Source organism: Sturnira hondurensis, unplaced genomic scaffold (genome assembly GCF_014824575.4).
Source record: "Sturnira hondurensis isolate 20B ecotype Veracruz unplaced genomic scaffold, ASM1482457v3 Scaffold0003801, whole genome shotgun sequence".
NCBI lineage: Eukaryota > Metazoa > Chordata > Mammalia > Chiroptera > Phyllostomidae > Sturnira > Sturnira hondurensis.
The window spans coordinates 6,407,360-6,425,224 of NW_028076432.1; the positions used below are offsets into that span (position 1 = coordinate 6,407,360).

Consider the following 17,865-nt stretch of genomic DNA (forward strand, 5'->3'; position numbering starts at 1 on the left):
ATACATATGTGTTTCCAAGAGTTATTAATTTTTATACAGTGAAATATTTGCCAAGAGATAATCCACTATATTCCAATTACCGAATTTTGCCATGTATAATGTGCTTTTTGCCCAAATTGAGGGAAAAATAAGGATGCACATTATACATGGGTAGTACTAACTCCTTATCTATATAAACGTTTTTGATTCTTTTATTTATGCTAATGTATTAAAAGTGTTACTCTAGAAAACAGTAACAAAATCTGCATGTTCAAAAATAAATGCTAAAATGCCTGTCTAAAAAAAGAAACAAACACACACACAGACAAAAACAAGCTTCCCAACACACATACATACATACATACATAAATGACTTTTAAAAGATAAAACAAAAAATTTTTTCCCCTGAAAGTTTGGGCCAAAAATGTGGGTGCACATTATACATGGGAGGGCATTACACACATCAAAATATGGTAATATAAATTTGGGCCAGCCATCTTCCATTTCCTAAATAGTCAACATACAAACTCTTACCACTTTGCATTCAGTTTATTATACATCTGTCTCCATTTATCAGCACTTCCTTTCTGATTTATGATGACAAATGATAAACTAAACTATATCTGGTAAATCTTGCAAAATTTCTATTGAAAGTCTTCAAACTTAAATATTCAAAGGAAATTTTTAACCTCTCCACCCACCTGTTTGAAGAACTAAGGGTAGAAAACATGTCAATGGCTGGTGCAGTCATTATACCTCCAGCTGAGGTGGACACAGGAGAGGCTGCAGTTGTTAAAGAGGTATGAGGTTTCTTTGCAAGTTCTTTTAGGCGCTGTTCCTGTTGAAAAAGGCAACTACCATAAGGAATCCAGAAACCAGATGTTTGCAATGTCCTCTAAACAAAAGCATTTTCTAATTTTGTTCTGATAGCAGAAAGGTATTCTGACACTTTATCAGTCATCCAACTTTAACATGAAAAATTAGACTATGTACTGAGTTTTGCCCCATTTAGATAACCACACACTAAATACTGTTAGTTTTTATACAGGTTCTAATTATTTTATGAACACCTGTACCTGTTTTTCCAAATAAAAAGAATGCACATGCCTACCTTTAAAGCTTTTAAACGAGCCTGTTCTTCCTCTAATGCTGCTTGCTTTTCCCTTTCATCCACTTTGGTAAGAGACAGGCCAGTACTTGCCAGGGAAGAGACTGCATTGGAAAGTGTTGTTGCCCTAGAATAATTGGACAAAGGTAATTTTGCTTTTTGCCAAACAGTTCACATGACAACCTGGTTATGAAATGATCTGGCAACCTTGGCGTGGACAGGCACTATAATCACAAACTTAAGAAGTCAAAATCAGTACATCACTTGAAATATTCTACCCAGTAACCTAGAGAATTATTAGCAATTAGGTGATTTATACATACACACACATTAACTCTTTTTGAAGTTAACTGTTAGATTTTGGAAAGGGTTCTCAATAAAGGTGAGAGAAACTGCCTCTTCTAAGCCCCAAAGAAGGGAACCTGTACAACAAGGAAAGAGCAACATATGCCCCAAGAAATCCCTGATGGGTAAAAAACACTGAACTTTTCACAGAAAATGACTGTGCTAATTTAGTCTGGGATTTGACAGTACTACTACAGGAACACTAAAACAAGAGTACCAGAAATAAACAATGTGTCTAGGTATGTTTCCCTTGTAATACCCAAAGGTGTCGTTCCCAGAGGACCCAGAGGTTCCTTCAAAGGAAGACCAATTTCATCCCAGTCACTGGTCCATCTGACACCTCCTTTTTATCTGCTACCCTTTTGCCATGTTAGAATTTCCTTTTCAAACATATTATGCAAGCACAAAGTATCACCTCTCACTGGCAGATTCATAGTAAGCTGCCTCCTTTCCCTTATATCAAAATCATACCAATACATACTATAAGCTCCAAAATTAAATTTCCAAGTGTCAATTCTAGGTAAAATAAACCCATGTGAAGAACTACTCCTCAGTGATGATCTTTACTCATTTTCTTTTTATCATATGCCAAGCTTCATTAGTTTCTACTCTAAGCACACAAGTGGCAAAACTCTTTAAATTTTATGTAAAATCAACTTTATAAATGAGGCAATATAAAGATACAATTCAGAAGGCAAGGAAAGAGTAATATAGTTATGACAGAAATGAAAAAAACCCAAACAAATTCTATGATAAAAAATATATGAGGTAAATCAGTCTACCTGAACTTCTTGGCTATATTTTTCATTACTTTCTCAAATCTCTGGGCTTCTAAAAACCTACTAGAAATTTCAAGCAGCATATTTGGAATTAAAAACCACTGAAATTCATTAACAACATTTTCCTTTACAAATTTCTTAAATTCTGCTGCTAAAAAAAAAAGTTCTGAACACATCAAAAAAAAAAGGTTCTCATTACACTTCATACAAACTTTTAGCTTCATACTGTTTAAGGGGAATCTTTGTAAAACATGACACTCAAGTCACTACCCAACACAAAAATCATGTTACAAAGGTGAGGTAGTATGTATTTCAATTTGCCAGGTAAACTGGTCTTCATTTAGGAAACAGGTCAAAGCCTAAGAGAATGATTAAAATATAGTACGTCAATAATCAACCCCATGAACTGGCATTACAGAGAGATGGTAAAATTTGATGTCAGACATCCTAGGTCTGAGGCCAGAATTACTACTTGTATACTTACAGGGCTATAATGAGGGTTAATCAAATGTGTAAAAAGACAGCTTAATAATCATAAAACATCATACAAATCAATGTATTATCACCCCTAAGAGAAATGTTCACACTATGAACACAATTCTAGACCAGGTAGTCACTGTCATCACCTTAACAGATGCTAACATTTATTAAAGATCAGTAACCATTCCAAGAATTTACATATATTAGCCCCATTTAATCAACTCTACCAGGTTGATACTGCTGCTAAACCCAAGTGATTAAGTCAAGATAAAGGAACATTAAGTAACCTGGCACTTGGGTTGGATTCATCTACTCTCTCAGAAACACCACTCCAGCTCTTGCCCTACAAAGAATAGTATACCTGCTTGCAGCTGTAGAATCTTTGATCTTCTTTCCTTCCAAGGAAGCTAAATGTTGTTCTAAAGCATCAAGAAGACTGCTGGGGGCCTGAAATTATACAAATATTAAGACTTTCATGATAATCAGGCCACTGGTCAAAATAAATCAAGTAGCATCTGACATACAAGAGAAACAAAATAGTTACATTCCTCATGAACTAATTAACATTGGAGTTTTAGCTACCTAAGAATGACACCATTGTTTTTATTATATAAGCATGGCCTAGTAAGGGATATTAATAAACATAATAAAAAACATAAAAATCAAGACTATGGAAACATGAAACCTTTAAGAGGATCCTGCAAGTATTTAACATTCGACTTACTTGAATTTTAAATAGAACCATACTCTTAAAAGCTAGACATATTGTTGAACATGTTCCTGGTACTTAATAAGTACTCCAGAGTAACTTTTGAGTAATTATTATTTTAAAGATTTTATTTATTTATTTTTCTAAAGAGAGAAGGAAAGGAAGGGAGAAAGAGAGGGAAAGAAACACTGATGTGAGAGAGAACACTGACCAGTTGTCTCACATACACTCCCCATTCCCTGACCAGGGACTGAACCCATAACCCAGGCATGCGCCCGTACCAGGAATTGAACCAGCAACCTTTCACTTTGCAGGGTGACATTCAACTGACTGAGCCACATGGTCAGAGCTGAATAATTATTGATAAATGAAACTGTAGACTAACATTGAGGAAATAAAAATTAAAGTCATAATGAGATACAACTTCTTACCAATTAGAATGGTTAATGTCAAATAGACTGGCAATATCAAAAGGTGGTGAAGATATGGAACAACTACAACTCTCATACAATGCTAATGGGAGTATATCCACCTTGGAAAAGGATCTGGATTTTTTATCTACTTTAATTACCCAAATCCATCCCTAATTACTCATCCAAGAAACATAAAAATGTGTCTTCACAAGAAAAGATTTATTCAAGAATGTTATAAGTAGGGATATATGCATAACCCACAGACACAGAAAACAGTGTGGTGATGGCTTGAGGGAAGAGGGGAGCAAAAGCTGGGTGGAGGTGGGCAAAGGGGGGAAAACTGGGGTGTCTATAATGGTGTAAATGATCAAGTTAAGAAAGAATGTTTTAAGTAGCAAATAATCTGAAAGTCTATCATTTGGAAAATGGATACACAAAATTGTGGTAAATTCACATAATAAATTACTCTGTGGCAATAAAAACAAATGAATTAGTGGTATATTCAACCTGGAAAGATCTGAAAACACTATGATGAGCAAAAGAAGCCCAAAACAAGAATAAATTACTTACATGATTCCATTTATATAAAATTCAAGATCTGATAGAATTATCAGAAATCAAAACAGTGGTTTGAATTCAGAAAACTAGGGAATAACTGGAAGGGCACGCAAGAATTGGGGTGATAGAAATGATTTATTTTTGAATGGTGTGTTGATTATACAAATGTTTATAGTTATCAAACCTCATTAAAATAGCTATTTACCTCAAATGTGAAAAAAGACTAGCTTTTAAACCTCTCAGGCTATAGGTCAAACCTCAACTTAATATAAAGAGTTAATTACTTTCAAAAGGACCCCTTTTCAATAATCTGAGGAGAAACTGCTACTAATTTTAAGTGAAGCAAATGCATCAGTGGCATTTAATTGCCCCAAATATGGAGATACAGAGTTCCTGGATTACAGAGATCTACAAATAGCTGGAAGAAGCAATACTAGCTAATTTCTCTAACAATTATGATTTGAATAATTTCCTTGACTATATATGATGATACACACACACACACATTAGCACAAAGCAAATATGGTAAAAAAACAAATTAAAGCCAAAAATATTAGATTGCAAAATTGATTTCTATGTTTTAACTGAGAACGAATGTGCAATTCACCCACCCCCAACAACATGCAAACAGCAGATAAAGCACTGTGCCAAGAGCTACTGTCAGGGATAGAGAATATTGATGAGAGCAGCTAACATTTTAAAAGTTCTTAAAATACGAGAGGCACTGTGCTAGCTATTTTGTATAAAATCACTATGAGAAAGACACTACTAGTACATCCTATTTACAAATAAACAAGCTTTAACTATGAAAATTAAGGTACTTACCCAGGAGCCAATACAGAGGCTAAGGTACGTCTGATTTGTAAGCCTGGATATTAACTACTAGGCTACAGAATCCGAAATTAAAACTTAAACTAGGTGGTCATTTAAACTACAGTTTATATTTTTCTGAAAGGTTTAAATTGAGGCTTACAAATATTAAACTACAAGTTAGGATAAGTAATCACAAACTATTTTCAAAACCCCTCCTAAATACAAAAAGTCTATTTAGTTTTTTCTGTAAAATAAAAGACACATTTTCATTTTCACCAATAATTTTATTGGTTTGGGTATTTTGAATATGTGGGCTATCTTCCACTATTTGCTCCTAATGGGTAGAGGCCTGGGATGCTGCTAAACATCTTCCAATGCATACAACAGCCCCATGGCAAAGAATTATTTCACCAAGACATCAATAGTACCAAGAAACTTTGCAAACCACTTTTGACATGTTCAATCAGTCGTAGCTCCTTCTCCACACACTGCGCAAATCCTTTTTTTGTTTTAGTTTTTACCTTTGTTGAAATAATAAAGCATAATACACCAAAAATGTTGTGTGTCTTCTTCCATCTTCAATACTAAAATGGCTATACAAAAAATCCACCAATTTTGGTCATTTTTTAAAATGCACACTGATATGACAGCGGTCACAATACAATCTAACAAAATTGTTTTAAATGAAGTTAATGACAACTAAGCACTACTAGAGCCATCATACAAAAAAAATGATCTTTTTGGCCAACCCAGTTATCTTGCTAGTCTTTAAAAATCAAACCCACATTATAAAGAGTGAAGGAAATGTGATGCTTCACATCTTAAAAAGAACAATTTATAACAAATAATAATCTTTCCACTCTCGTGGATAACAACCACCGTCTTCCCTGAAGTATAAATAGCTTTCAGTTCACTTTTGAAAAATTTCTGAATCACTTAGAGATCATTAATGAAGAAGGAGGAGGGAGGGAGGGTGAGGAGGGTCAGGGTCTGTCTGTACTTTATGCCATGGATAAAGTACAGACAGATGACAAAAGATAGCTGACTGGGACATGACAAATGGGGTAGTGGGGAATCTAAAACTGCCTAATCAGTTTATATTCCATGTCATTCCAGCAAGGACTCTTCTCACATTTAGCCCACAATAATGTACTTAATCTTAATGGGGTCAATCTAACTCAATTGTAGAGTGTTTTATTTACACATAAGCCATAACTAGATCCATTGTGTACTCTTGGTCTGAAGATCAGAGGGATGATGAATCAGAACAAGTACAAAGAGAACGACAGAAACCCTTATTTAAAAATGTCCTAGAACAATTTAAAACAAGGTAAACGTCTATTAAGGAGAGAAGTGATACAAATGCCACTAAGATAGTTTATGCTAAGTACTTTCATTCTTAACACTCACTAAAAAAAAAAACCTGGGCTGGTGTGGCTCGGTGGATTGATCACCAGCCTGTGAACCAAAGGGTTGCTGGTTTGGTTCCCAGTCAGGGCACATGCCTGGGTTGCAGGCCCAGTGGGGGGCACTTGAGAGGTAGCCAACCATGCAGTGATGTTTCTCTCCCTCTCTTTCTCCTTCCCTCCCCCCCAAAATAAATAAATAAAATCTTTTTTAAAAAGCCGCTGGGTATGGGGGGGGGGGGGTGACGGGTTATAAGGTGCCCAAATGGTAAAGGAAAAAAAATAAAGATTGAACTTTAAAAATATAAAAACCAAAAAAACCCCCTTAATGATTAGAATAAAGCCAGAAAAAAATATGCAGGTTTAAAGTTTCTTTCCTAGATTTTTTAAAAGATGATGATGACAAAAACAATACAAAAGCTAACAATGAATGCTTACTGCTGTTTTAGGTGTTAACTCATTTAATGGCCCCCAACTACCTTCTGAAGTAGGAACTGTAAATTCTCCATTTTAGAAATGATAAAACTGAACCATGGAGAGTAACTTCCCCAAATCACAGGGCAAACTAGCAGCACAGCCAGGACTCAAACAGATGAACAAAGCCTGCTCACTTCTTCCAATTTCATCTTTTGAGGGTTATTCCTATATAACACTCCTACCTGAGTCAAATAGCCAAAGCTGAAGGTTTAAAACAGGAAACACTAATCCTGTATAAAATAAATCTCTATCTTCAAGTGGGACAAAGAAAATATCCTTTTAAAACTCATGTAAAGTGGATGTCTGTCTTGTATCCTGTCAGAGGAAACAAATTGAAAATAATTTCTCTATCAATAGTACAGTGCACATTTTGTTTTTAAAATACCGTTCTCTAAGTTCAGTTCTTTCTTTTTACAATGATGGTGACAGGAAAGATAGATTAAAATGAATAAACTAAAGGAACGGTATAGAAGTGCCTAGCTCCACCAATAAGAGGTGAGTAGATCATTCTATATTAACAATCATCAACACATCAAAATGTTAAAATTTGTCAAGAAAAATTACACTGATCTTGACAGCATGGGCTGCATATTATTCATCTTGTGTCCTTCACACCTAGCAATACATAGCAGATGGTAAATTGATATTGTAATAACACACTTACCTGTGAAAGGTCTGGTATATCACCTCTGTCAATTCCAACTTGCTGTAAGAAGAAGCATTGTATTTAATGAGTACAATTATAATAAAGATGTTTTATAAATAAAATCTAGAAAATTACAATTTGACTAGTACTGTGAATAATTTTAGATAGGCTTCTTTAAAGTTAGAAAAAAATCTCCAAATATATCACTATTTCCAAGGGCTTAGATGTTATTTGATGGCTATAAAAGCTGTAACAGGAGGGAAACTAGAGTTGGAAATTCATTAAGACTATTATTAAATTACCATCTCCATATGTTCTAAGCCCCTATACTTTGCCAAAATCTGAAAAACACTAATGGCAAGAATGCAAAAGGCTGACCATGAACAAGTGCCCCGCGGCATAAAAAAGAAGTTAAAAGAACAAACCTGATGACAATAACTTTGCCTTTCTCTGTAAAATATGCTTTCCTAGGCAATCACCATAGATAACAATTTTTAAAACCTATATTCACTCAAGTAGGCCAGGTTTTATATAAATGCCAAGTGATATCTAACCAGGATGTAACTGTTTCCACAATCACAAACATACTTTTCAATGTTCAGGCACTAGATAATTTCCAACAAAAAGAGAGAGAGAGAGAGAGAGAAACCTTCCCTACTCATTACACTGTACCCAAATGGAGAAACTGTATCCCTCCTTGTGGCTATGTTTCGTTTTCTAATTCAGCGATGTCACACTCATTTTCACCAGGAGTCACCATCAGCCTCCCAGTTACCTTCGAAGGGCCAAAGGCAATTTTAGGACTCTGTAAATGTAACTACTCCTTAATTAGGGGCAAGAAGCTGGCGCTGCTGCTGGGTAGAAACAAGGTGCCAGGGTAGATAAAACAAGGTGGAGGGTCTGATTCAGCCTGTGGGCCTTGTGTTTGCCACCTGTGTTCTAATTATTCTCTCTTCCTTTTCCCAACCTCTCAAAGACCAGTCCCAGAAACACATCAGTAGAAAATTTGATGAAAGAATTCAAACTAAGATCTTAATAGCTAATTAATAACTGATACATCTGTTCCCATCAAAGACATTTGAAAAGGTTAGAAACGTGAGAAGGATTTCATAATGAAATTACAACCCTAAAGACAGCCTCATGAAAAAATATTTTAGGGCAGGAGAGTATTCTCATTTCTCAGATCTCATGGAATATGGGCGGTCTATTCCATTTCAAACTAAGACCAGCAGATCTGGAGGTAAATAAGAACTAAGTCAGTAACTGTAACTATCAAATGCAAAGGACATTAGAGGCTAAAGGGAAAAGTCAACAAATTAAAACTAATTTAAAGAATTTACTAAATCACAGCCTAAACTTTTAGCTTCTGCTTTTAATATGTGACTGATCCTAAAGAAATGGGGGGGAAAAACATTAACTTCTCCTTGAAAGAAATTTTAAATTCAAACTAAATTGCAGTAGACTTTACAAAACAGCTGATTAACAACACAAAGCTATATTCTTCAAAGGTCTCATCATCTTGTTGTATCATCTGCTGTAGAATGAAATATCACTATGGTAATAATGATAAAATTGCCAACTTGCTAGTTCCTGATTAACTTCACTGAAACAACTGATCACTTATAACCTAGTCATCTCCCAGAATTATCCTAGTAAAGAATCTCTGGTGATAATAGGTAGAGGGTAGAGAAAAACAAACAAAAACACTTTAAGAGCTGCCTCTGTACAGGCAAGATAATGTCTGCAAGCATTATCACAATTGTATTCTGTGACAACTTCAGAAAATTATTTCTTAAACAGATTTGCAAAATTAGATTATCTATAGCCTACATCCATGGTTTTTATAACCACTGATAAATAATAAATATACTAAATTCACTGCCGCAGGGGAACAAAACATTTTGAACAACATGGCTCCAGATGGAAGTGGAGAAAAGGTTTTTGCACTAACATTAGATGAGAACAGCCCTTAATTATGCACAATATAAAATGCACGAATAATTCCAAACATAAAAATGCTACCACCATTGTGTGTCACCTAATTTATAGATAATTTTAGAATAGCTTACCTTTCAATAGTCAATACTGAATTAAATATATGATATATTTTATCCAATATTATATCATACACACACCACAACAAAAGAATATAACCTACTGCCAGAACTGAATATATACACGGTATATTTAAAATGTTTCTTTTGCTTGAATAATAATTGATTTCTTTAAAATCACACTTACAGACAAAAAAACAAGTTAAGAAATAGAGACGGTTTACCTCTGCAACTTTGAGAAATTCTGAGATTCTTGTCATCCTGGTCAAGAACTTCTTATAGATGTCAAGACCCTCTTTGCACTGGTTCTTTTTCATGTCAAAATATTTTTCTGCCAAAAGTAGATGTAAAAATACTTTTACATCGAAATATAACCCTCAAAAAGAAAAACGTACTAAGCGCTCCAAAGAGATCATACAGGTGTCAAGAACACACCCTACAGAAAAAATAGCGTTATATTATAGCTTAGATATTTAAAGCAAATTAAAATACAAATACTACCATATTAAAAACAGGAAAACTACTTGACGTTAGTAACATTACCAGTTTGTTCTACAATATTTCTTCCCAAGCAATTCCCTAAGTATGTTTTACATGTTAATACCTATCACCCTTCACTCCATTTACAACAACACCAACTTTTATTTCCAAATATTCTTACTGATGATATATTAACAAATATGACTACTTCATATCCAAATGTCACTTGAAAAACTCATTTACACTTAATATATGAATAGCTGTAAGGAGCTTAACTTGTAGTAATCACAGAATGGATGACTATGCATGCCTTTCAAAACTCTGAAGAAAAACTCTCCATTTTTCACTTATGAAAAAAAAATGCACATTTCCCCCCAACAGGTTAAAGCATTCCCGACTAAGTTCCTGGTACTCCAGCCTATGAAAACCAAATGCAAATAAATTCTTTAAAAAATTAAAAAGAGTGGTGGGAGAACAAGCACACTGGAGTAAATGCATTTGATATCTAGTATTTATGCCTTGGCACTACTTGAAGACTTATCTACTCTATCCCAATCCTACTGGAAAAAAATAAAAGAGCATTTCTGGGCAAAAGTAACTGCATTCCATATACAGTTAACCCTTGAACAACACAAGGGTTATCAATTCCCACGCAGTTGAAAAAATGTGTATAAATTTTGACTTCCCCAAAACTTTACTAAATAGCCTATTTTTGACTGCAGGTCTTAGGGATGATAGTCAACTAACACATATTTTGTAGGTTATATGAATTATATACTGTACTATTGCAATCAAGTAAGCTAGAAAAAAGAAAATGTTAAGAAAATCATTTAAAAAAATTTACTGTATTTGTTGAAAAAAAAAGTACACTATTTTTGTTGAAAAATAGTCCTGTCTTTCATGAATCAACTGTACCCCGAATACACAATAAAGCACCATACAGTCCTAAAATGCCCCCCAAACACCTCAACCTTCAAAATAATTGTTTAATGCATTGAAAATAATTGTCAATGTTTAACTAAATTAAGGTTAGAAAAAATATCATTTTATAGCTAAAGTTCATTATCGAGTAAATTATGAGGAAGTGAGATTTTTCCAGAACAGAAAACTTCCAACTTAATTTTAAATTTTCTAAAAATTATTAAACTTAACAGCAGAAAACAAAGATGTATAAAAATATTAAAGTTCATTTAGCTAAATGTCCTAGTTGTAAAAGTATTTAATCATTTAGTAACAAGTAATATGTAACAAACATAAAATGTTTTGCTCCAAATAAATTGTTACAATAAAATTTTAGGCAAGTTTAAGTAACAACTCAGACAATTTTCTTTACTCATATGACACAAGATAAGAAAACACCATTAAGCTACAACAATATTTACCCAACAGGTTAATAATTCCTTCATTGTATGCTGCAAACAGTCTAATGGCATCTTTGAACAAGAGCATGAAGGCAGCATTTATTACCCCATTTGTAAGTTCGTTACTATTAACCTGGGGAAAAATAAGAAAAAAAATTAGCTACTCTTATGTTTAAACATGACGACTTCCTTCAAATTAAAAATAGTTAATTCGTATATTTAGGTATATTAAAGAAAAAGACATTTACATCTTGCAATCAGTTATAGCCAAAGCAAAAATCTTAAGAGTTCAGATTTATGCAGAAGCCACAAGCAAACAAACATCCTACAATATTCAATTTAGCTTTGAAATTAGCAGTTGAAAACAAAAATTACTCTGTTGAAATTCCTAGACTATATCTCATGTCTTTTTAAAAAGTTCATTTCAACATGAAATACCTCTAATTGCAAAAAAGCCCATTTCTAGGTTGACGTTTACTCTGAGTCATGATGAATTTACTGAATAATTTTACATCAGAAACTATTTTTTAAATGGCTACTGCAATCACCAAGGCACTTTGCAAAGTTTGATAGAAGATACGTTTAAAAACATATATACCTTTTCTCAATATTACAAATGAACTAATCTTCAAAATGATTACAATAACAGTATTTCTCCCTCATTTGGTTACTGGGAGAATTAAATGATATACTGAGTGTCAAGAGCCTGGTGCAATAACTTATACATGAATCAGTATTTATTACTATTGAATTATACTGTAACAAAAAAGGACATGTATCTTATCAAAAATACTAGGAATAATGTTATTATCTCAATAAATTAATCAAAAGAATAAGCCAAATTAACTTTAAGTTCTTTTTTAGATTATGAGAAAAATGTACAGATACACATACTATTACCTAACACACACATAATTTAGTGTCCCTCCCTTCTCTGTTCTTTTCCCATCTATCTTCTGGATTAAAAAAAAAACAAAAAAAACCCCCAGAAAAACTCTGATCAATAGGTGTATCACATAAATCACTACATACAATTAAGTACAGTATAGACACGGAAAAGCGTACAATACAGATATTGAAGAGAGTTAAGTAATTATATAAGCTACAAACAAATTTCATGGGTGGACTCTTCTCTATAAAAACCAAAATATTACTTAGTAGTTACCTCAGTTTCCTATGTCTTTTAGACTAGGGGTCAGCAAACATTTTTTGTAAAAGGCTTGGTTGTATTTTAGACTTTGTGGGCTATAAGGTCTCTGTCACAACTATTCAACTGTTATTAAATCACAATAACAGCCACAGACAATGGTAAATCAATGAACCTGGCCGTGCTCTAATATTATTGTAAACACTGAATTTCTATTTCATGTAACTTTCACCTGTCAGAATACTTTTGATTAGTGATGAGTTAAAAAAAATCTTCAGGCCCTGGCTGGTGTAGCTCAGTGGATTGAGCGAGGGCCTGTGAACCAGATGATAGCGGTTCAATTCCCAGTCAGGGCACATGCCTGGGTTGCAGGCCAGTTCCCTGCAGGCCAACTCCCAGCAGGGGACACACAAAAGGCAACCATACATTGATGTTTCTCTCCTTCCCCTCTAAAGATAAATAAATAAAATAAAATAAAATAAAATAAAATAAAAAACTTCAGCATGAAACTGTCACAGCTCCATTCACTAAATTGTACTTCCAAGCTCTAAAATAAACCTTCAAAACAGATGCCGTCCCCCAAAGACTTGGAAATAATATTTACCACATTAAAAACAAAGGACCAAGCTGGCAATTTGGTTCAAGCGATAGTCATTAAAACAAAAATTCCAATGAACACAATGCCCTTGAGCAACAGCGACAAAACTATGCCACAAGTGTATCTGAACTGACTTTTATTTCTTTGTAATTGTCACACTTTGACTCCTACAAAGCAGACAAGTGAAATGAAATACTAAGTTGGCTATTCCTAAATAAAATTGCCATACTTTTTTTTAATCCTCACCCAAAGACATTTTATTCATTGCTCTTAGAGAAGAAAGAAGAGAGAGAAACATCAACTGGTTGCCTCCCATTCACACCCAGACTAGAAATTGTAGGTGTCCAGAGGCAGGACTAAACACACAACCTAGGTATGTGTCCTGATAGGGGATTGAATCTGCACATCTTATGCAGATTTCTGGTAAAACACCAAATCACCTAAGTGACTCCACCCCACTATGCCCACCCTGCAACTTCTGGCTATGTACAATGTTTCTTGTATTTTGCATCTTCTTCAATAAATGTATTTTATATATTACATGGCTGGATACTTTCTAGACAGACCCTGTATTTGGGAGTGTGTCTGTAGGTCATGCAAATATAAGGGACTTGAGCATCCGTGAGTTCTGGCATCCACAGATAAGTCCTAGAGCCAATCCTCTGTGGATGCAGAGGGATGACTATATACCCTATAATTCTAGAGCTAGAGAAGCACCACCCAACAAATCTGAGTAACTTTATAGAACTATAAAAATACAAAGTAATTTGACGTGGGCCCACATTTACAGAAAATACACAAAAAGGATAGTAGTGTGAAAAGTTAAAGTCTATGAAAATTTAAAAATAAAAACCTGAACAATTAACTATAATTTTAAAACCCTTAAATTATAAAGACTTGTTGTGCAAACAACTTACATTAAAATCAAGAAGGGCATCCATTTGATTTTGAATAATTGGTACAGTTTTTAGGAGTTTTTCTGTGTTCATTGTCCTCATAACTCCATCAGCCCTGTTTTTTAAGAAAAGAAACAATTAAGTTTACTGCTAAATCTACATTTCAAACTCTCACCTGGTTCTCTAAACAGAAACAAGTTGCTATGAAATGTAACACATTTTTAAGTCATTACTGAACCCGAAACAGCACACATAAATCATACAGAACAAAAACAGGAAATACTTATGTCCACCAAGGTGCAAAATTTAAAACTTAGAAAAACTGATCTAAAACAGGAGAAATGAAAATCAAAGCTTACATTATACAGCCAAGTTTATAGTGCACTTTTCACATAAGGAAATCAGCTGATCCCACACCACTCATGTATGTAAAGGCAGTTTTACTATTATTTTTTAATTACAAATATAATAATTTGTATCAAATTACTAAAATGTTAGGACTTTAGGACCTGATGGGGCCAGCAGTAAAACTTAAGTCTTGGTGAGCACTGCTTTATTTGAGGTATTTTACTGATTACTCAAATACCAATGGCTTGTTATACAGAAAACTATAATTAAAACTACTAAAAAATAAGACAATTTACAAAGGCATTCCAATCTGACCACTAAATGAGTGAATACTAAAAGGAATGTTTTAAATAAAATACTGTTAAATAATTCCAAGAAAGAATCCTTTAAATATTTTTTTTAGATATTTCTAAAGATAGAGAAATATTAACAGTGCCAAATAAACTAGAATTTTACAAAACTAGTACCAAAAAGACTAGGTAAAACGTACTGGGACTAAGGTACACAACTAAAATTAAGTGCTTATTATGTATCATGCTCCACATTAAGGACTTGATTATGTTTCTCACATCCTCACAAAAACCCCATTTTATTGGTGATGACAATTTAGGTTATAAGGTTATATGACTGACTGTCTACATTCAGAGAACCAATCAGTGGCAGGGTCATTATATAAATGAGACTTCAAAATGGTGCTTTTCAGAACCCTTTGGAAGAATAACAAGGAAGAATTCTTTAAAGAATTTTGGAAAAATACTTTCAAAAAGTGTGCAAGCTTTCCCTAGTTTACAAATAGACCATACTTATATAACCAGCTGCTCCACCCTGAGTTATGCCCTTCCATCACAATCCCAGAAGCCAGAAAAAAAATTAAGTTATTAAAAGCAACAATACTGTTTTGTGACACACAACAGAATTTAAAAACACTGGACTAACTTGGGTGGGTATCTACTGACCAGCTTTAGTCCAATAATTCTCCCCAATGTGACAAGTTAACTTCTCAAATATTAAACTACATTGATTGGTACTGGCTACTGGGGTTTGGAGTAAGGACACTATTCCTTCCTTGCAATCCTTTCTTTACTCTCACACACATCTCACACATTCATTTTATGAGTTATCATCTAGTTCCCTTTTAGTTCTAACCTTCCTGAGGTCACTTTCTACCTACCAGTCACTTTTCCTCCATTACAAAAACCTTGAATTCCTCCTCAGTTTTTCTTGGTTAACTTCAACATGTACATGGATGACCAATCCAACATCTTGATTTCAAAGTCCCTCAGGTCCCATTCCCATGGTCAGATCCTGACTTTACTGTCCCCAAGTCACATCAAATACTCCACACCAAAACCATGAAAAAAGACAAAATTCAGACACCTCAGACTATGACAATGACTTCTTAACCTTCCAGCAGCCTTTGTCAATTATCTTCATGGCAAAAGCTATTCCACCTCAACATAAATTTCAATGCATCAACCCCCCACTATCCACACTGATCTCTTCTCATTTTTACTTCCTTCATCTAGTTTAGAATTCCAAAGATGATGATTATAATCACTCCCTTGAAAATATCCCTTAACTCCGTTGTACTCTCTTCTTCCGCTGCAGTCACCTGACAAATTCACAATCCTGAGTGAGCAAGCCTTTACCTCCTCCATGACTGTAACATGCAGCTGAGTACTGGTAAAGAAAACCACAAAACTGAACAAAGTGGTAAAAAACTGTAATAAATTACTACTCATCAACTTCAAATGGGGACTCAGCATTGCCAGCAATTCTCTTAGCCTTCTCTAATGAATTCCTCTTCTAGTATACTTTCAAACGTCCCACCACTCCTTTCCCTGCCTCCCCACACCCAACACGCAAACTCTTAGCACTTAACTCCCCAAATATTTCATTCAGAAATAGAAAATAACAAAAAGACTGTCTGGTCCTCTTGCCACCAAAACTACAACTACCTGTTCTATTCCTATTATAGTGAAGTCTGTTTCTTTCTAGCAAATGTAAATACCACTCACACAGGTCCTCTGGGTCTAATCCTTTGGTTGTCTTCTTTTTCTCTAACACAGCACTGCCCAAGAGAACTATTAGCAATGACAAAAATGTTCTAGCAGAAGGGAGGGAGGTGAGTGGAGGTAGAATAAGGTATAGTGGGGATAAATGGTAATGGAAAAAATCCACAAAGAAAAAGGAAAACATTCTATAACCGCACCATTCACTATGGTAGCCACTAGCCACATGTGGCTACTGAGCATCTGAAATGAGGCTGGCTGACGCAATCTGGGAAATGATTTTTAAATTTTATTTGACTTTAATCAATTTAAAATTAAATGGCCACATGTGGCAAGTAGCTACCAAATTGAACAATGCAACTTATTAGTATTTCCTTTTATACTAGATTATTCCCATAAACATGCAGGCCGAGTCACTAGACTCACCATTTTTTAAACACACGAACACACACATACCACCACCACTGATCTCATACTCCCGAGTAGAGCCAAGCATATTCTCAAGAGTTGCCATTTCCTCATTCTTTGTTCATTATTCAACTCATTCCATTATGAGACCCAGCCATAGTACACAGTTAGACTTCTTTAGTTCAGGTCATCTAGAAATTCCATGTTTCTTCTGCAGTGAGTACTTGTCTAACAATATCTGAATAGACTTATTAGTGTCATTCACAAGTTTTCCTCATTCTTGTAATACTCTAGTGGTCTTAGCATCCCATATTCCTGCCCCCCCTTGCTTTCTTCCTACATCACTATCACTTTTTCAGTTTCTCTTGTTGGCTCCTCTCCTTTCTCCATCCTCTAAAATAGATGTTGAGTATCTCAACGTGTTTCTGGGCCTGCTCCTTTCAGTCTACACTTACGACCCTGGTGATCTGTCATTCCCAAGGCAGCAATCAGCATACTGCCATCAACAATTTATATTCCTAGGCTAGAACTCTCCAAGTTCCAAGTTAGTATGTTCAACTGCTTCCCTGATATCTCAACTTGTACAAATTACAGGTATTTCAAAATTAGTATTTCCAAAACTAAATCCTTACTTTTAGCACTACATCCTAACTTACACTACTGCCAAAAAATCTTCCCAATAAACAGTGACATACCCCAGTGACTTATGCAAGAAACTGTAGGGATACTTCTCATTTGCCTCCACATCATTTCTTCCCAGAGAAGTTTAAATTTCATAATTAAGAAGAATCTTAACAGTTATCACATACTTATATAACAGACCTCAAAAATTCAAATTCACAAACCCA

At 34.5% G+C, this 17,865-nt stretch overlaps 1 protein-coding gene and 1 non-coding gene across 16 annotated transcripts in view; one reads left to right on the forward strand and one right to left on the reverse strand.

Annotated features, from left to right (window-relative positions):
• Positions 1 to 17,865, reverse strand: part of PICALM (phosphatidylinositol binding clathrin assembly protein) — a 120,246-nt gene that overhangs the window by 39,796 nt on the left and 62,585 nt on the right. For all 15 annotated transcript variants that reach the window (XM_037042891.1, XM_037042890.1, XM_037042893.1 and 12 more), the window contains exons 5-11: positions 14,271 to 14,364; positions 11,630 to 11,741; positions 9,992 to 10,098; positions 7,732 to 7,773; positions 3,053 to 3,138; positions 1,091 to 1,214; positions 681 to 817 (exon numbers count right to left, since the gene is read on the reverse strand). In XM_037042891.1, the coding sequence (XP_036898786.1) occupies positions 681 to 817; positions 1,091 to 1,214; positions 3,053 to 3,138; positions 7,732 to 7,773; positions 9,992 to 10,098; positions 11,630 to 11,741; positions 14,271 to 14,364 (702 nt within the window). The remainder of the gene's footprint in view (positions 1 to 680; positions 818 to 1,090; positions 1,215 to 3,052; positions 3,139 to 7,731; positions 7,774 to 9,991; positions 10,099 to 11,629; positions 11,742 to 14,270; positions 14,365 to 17,865) is intronic.
• Positions 7,287 to 7,400, forward strand: LOC118984801 (small nucleolar RNA SNORA27). The gene has a single exon (XR_005065989.1). It is a non-coding gene; the product is annotated as a small nucleolar RNA SNORA27 (small nucleolar RNA).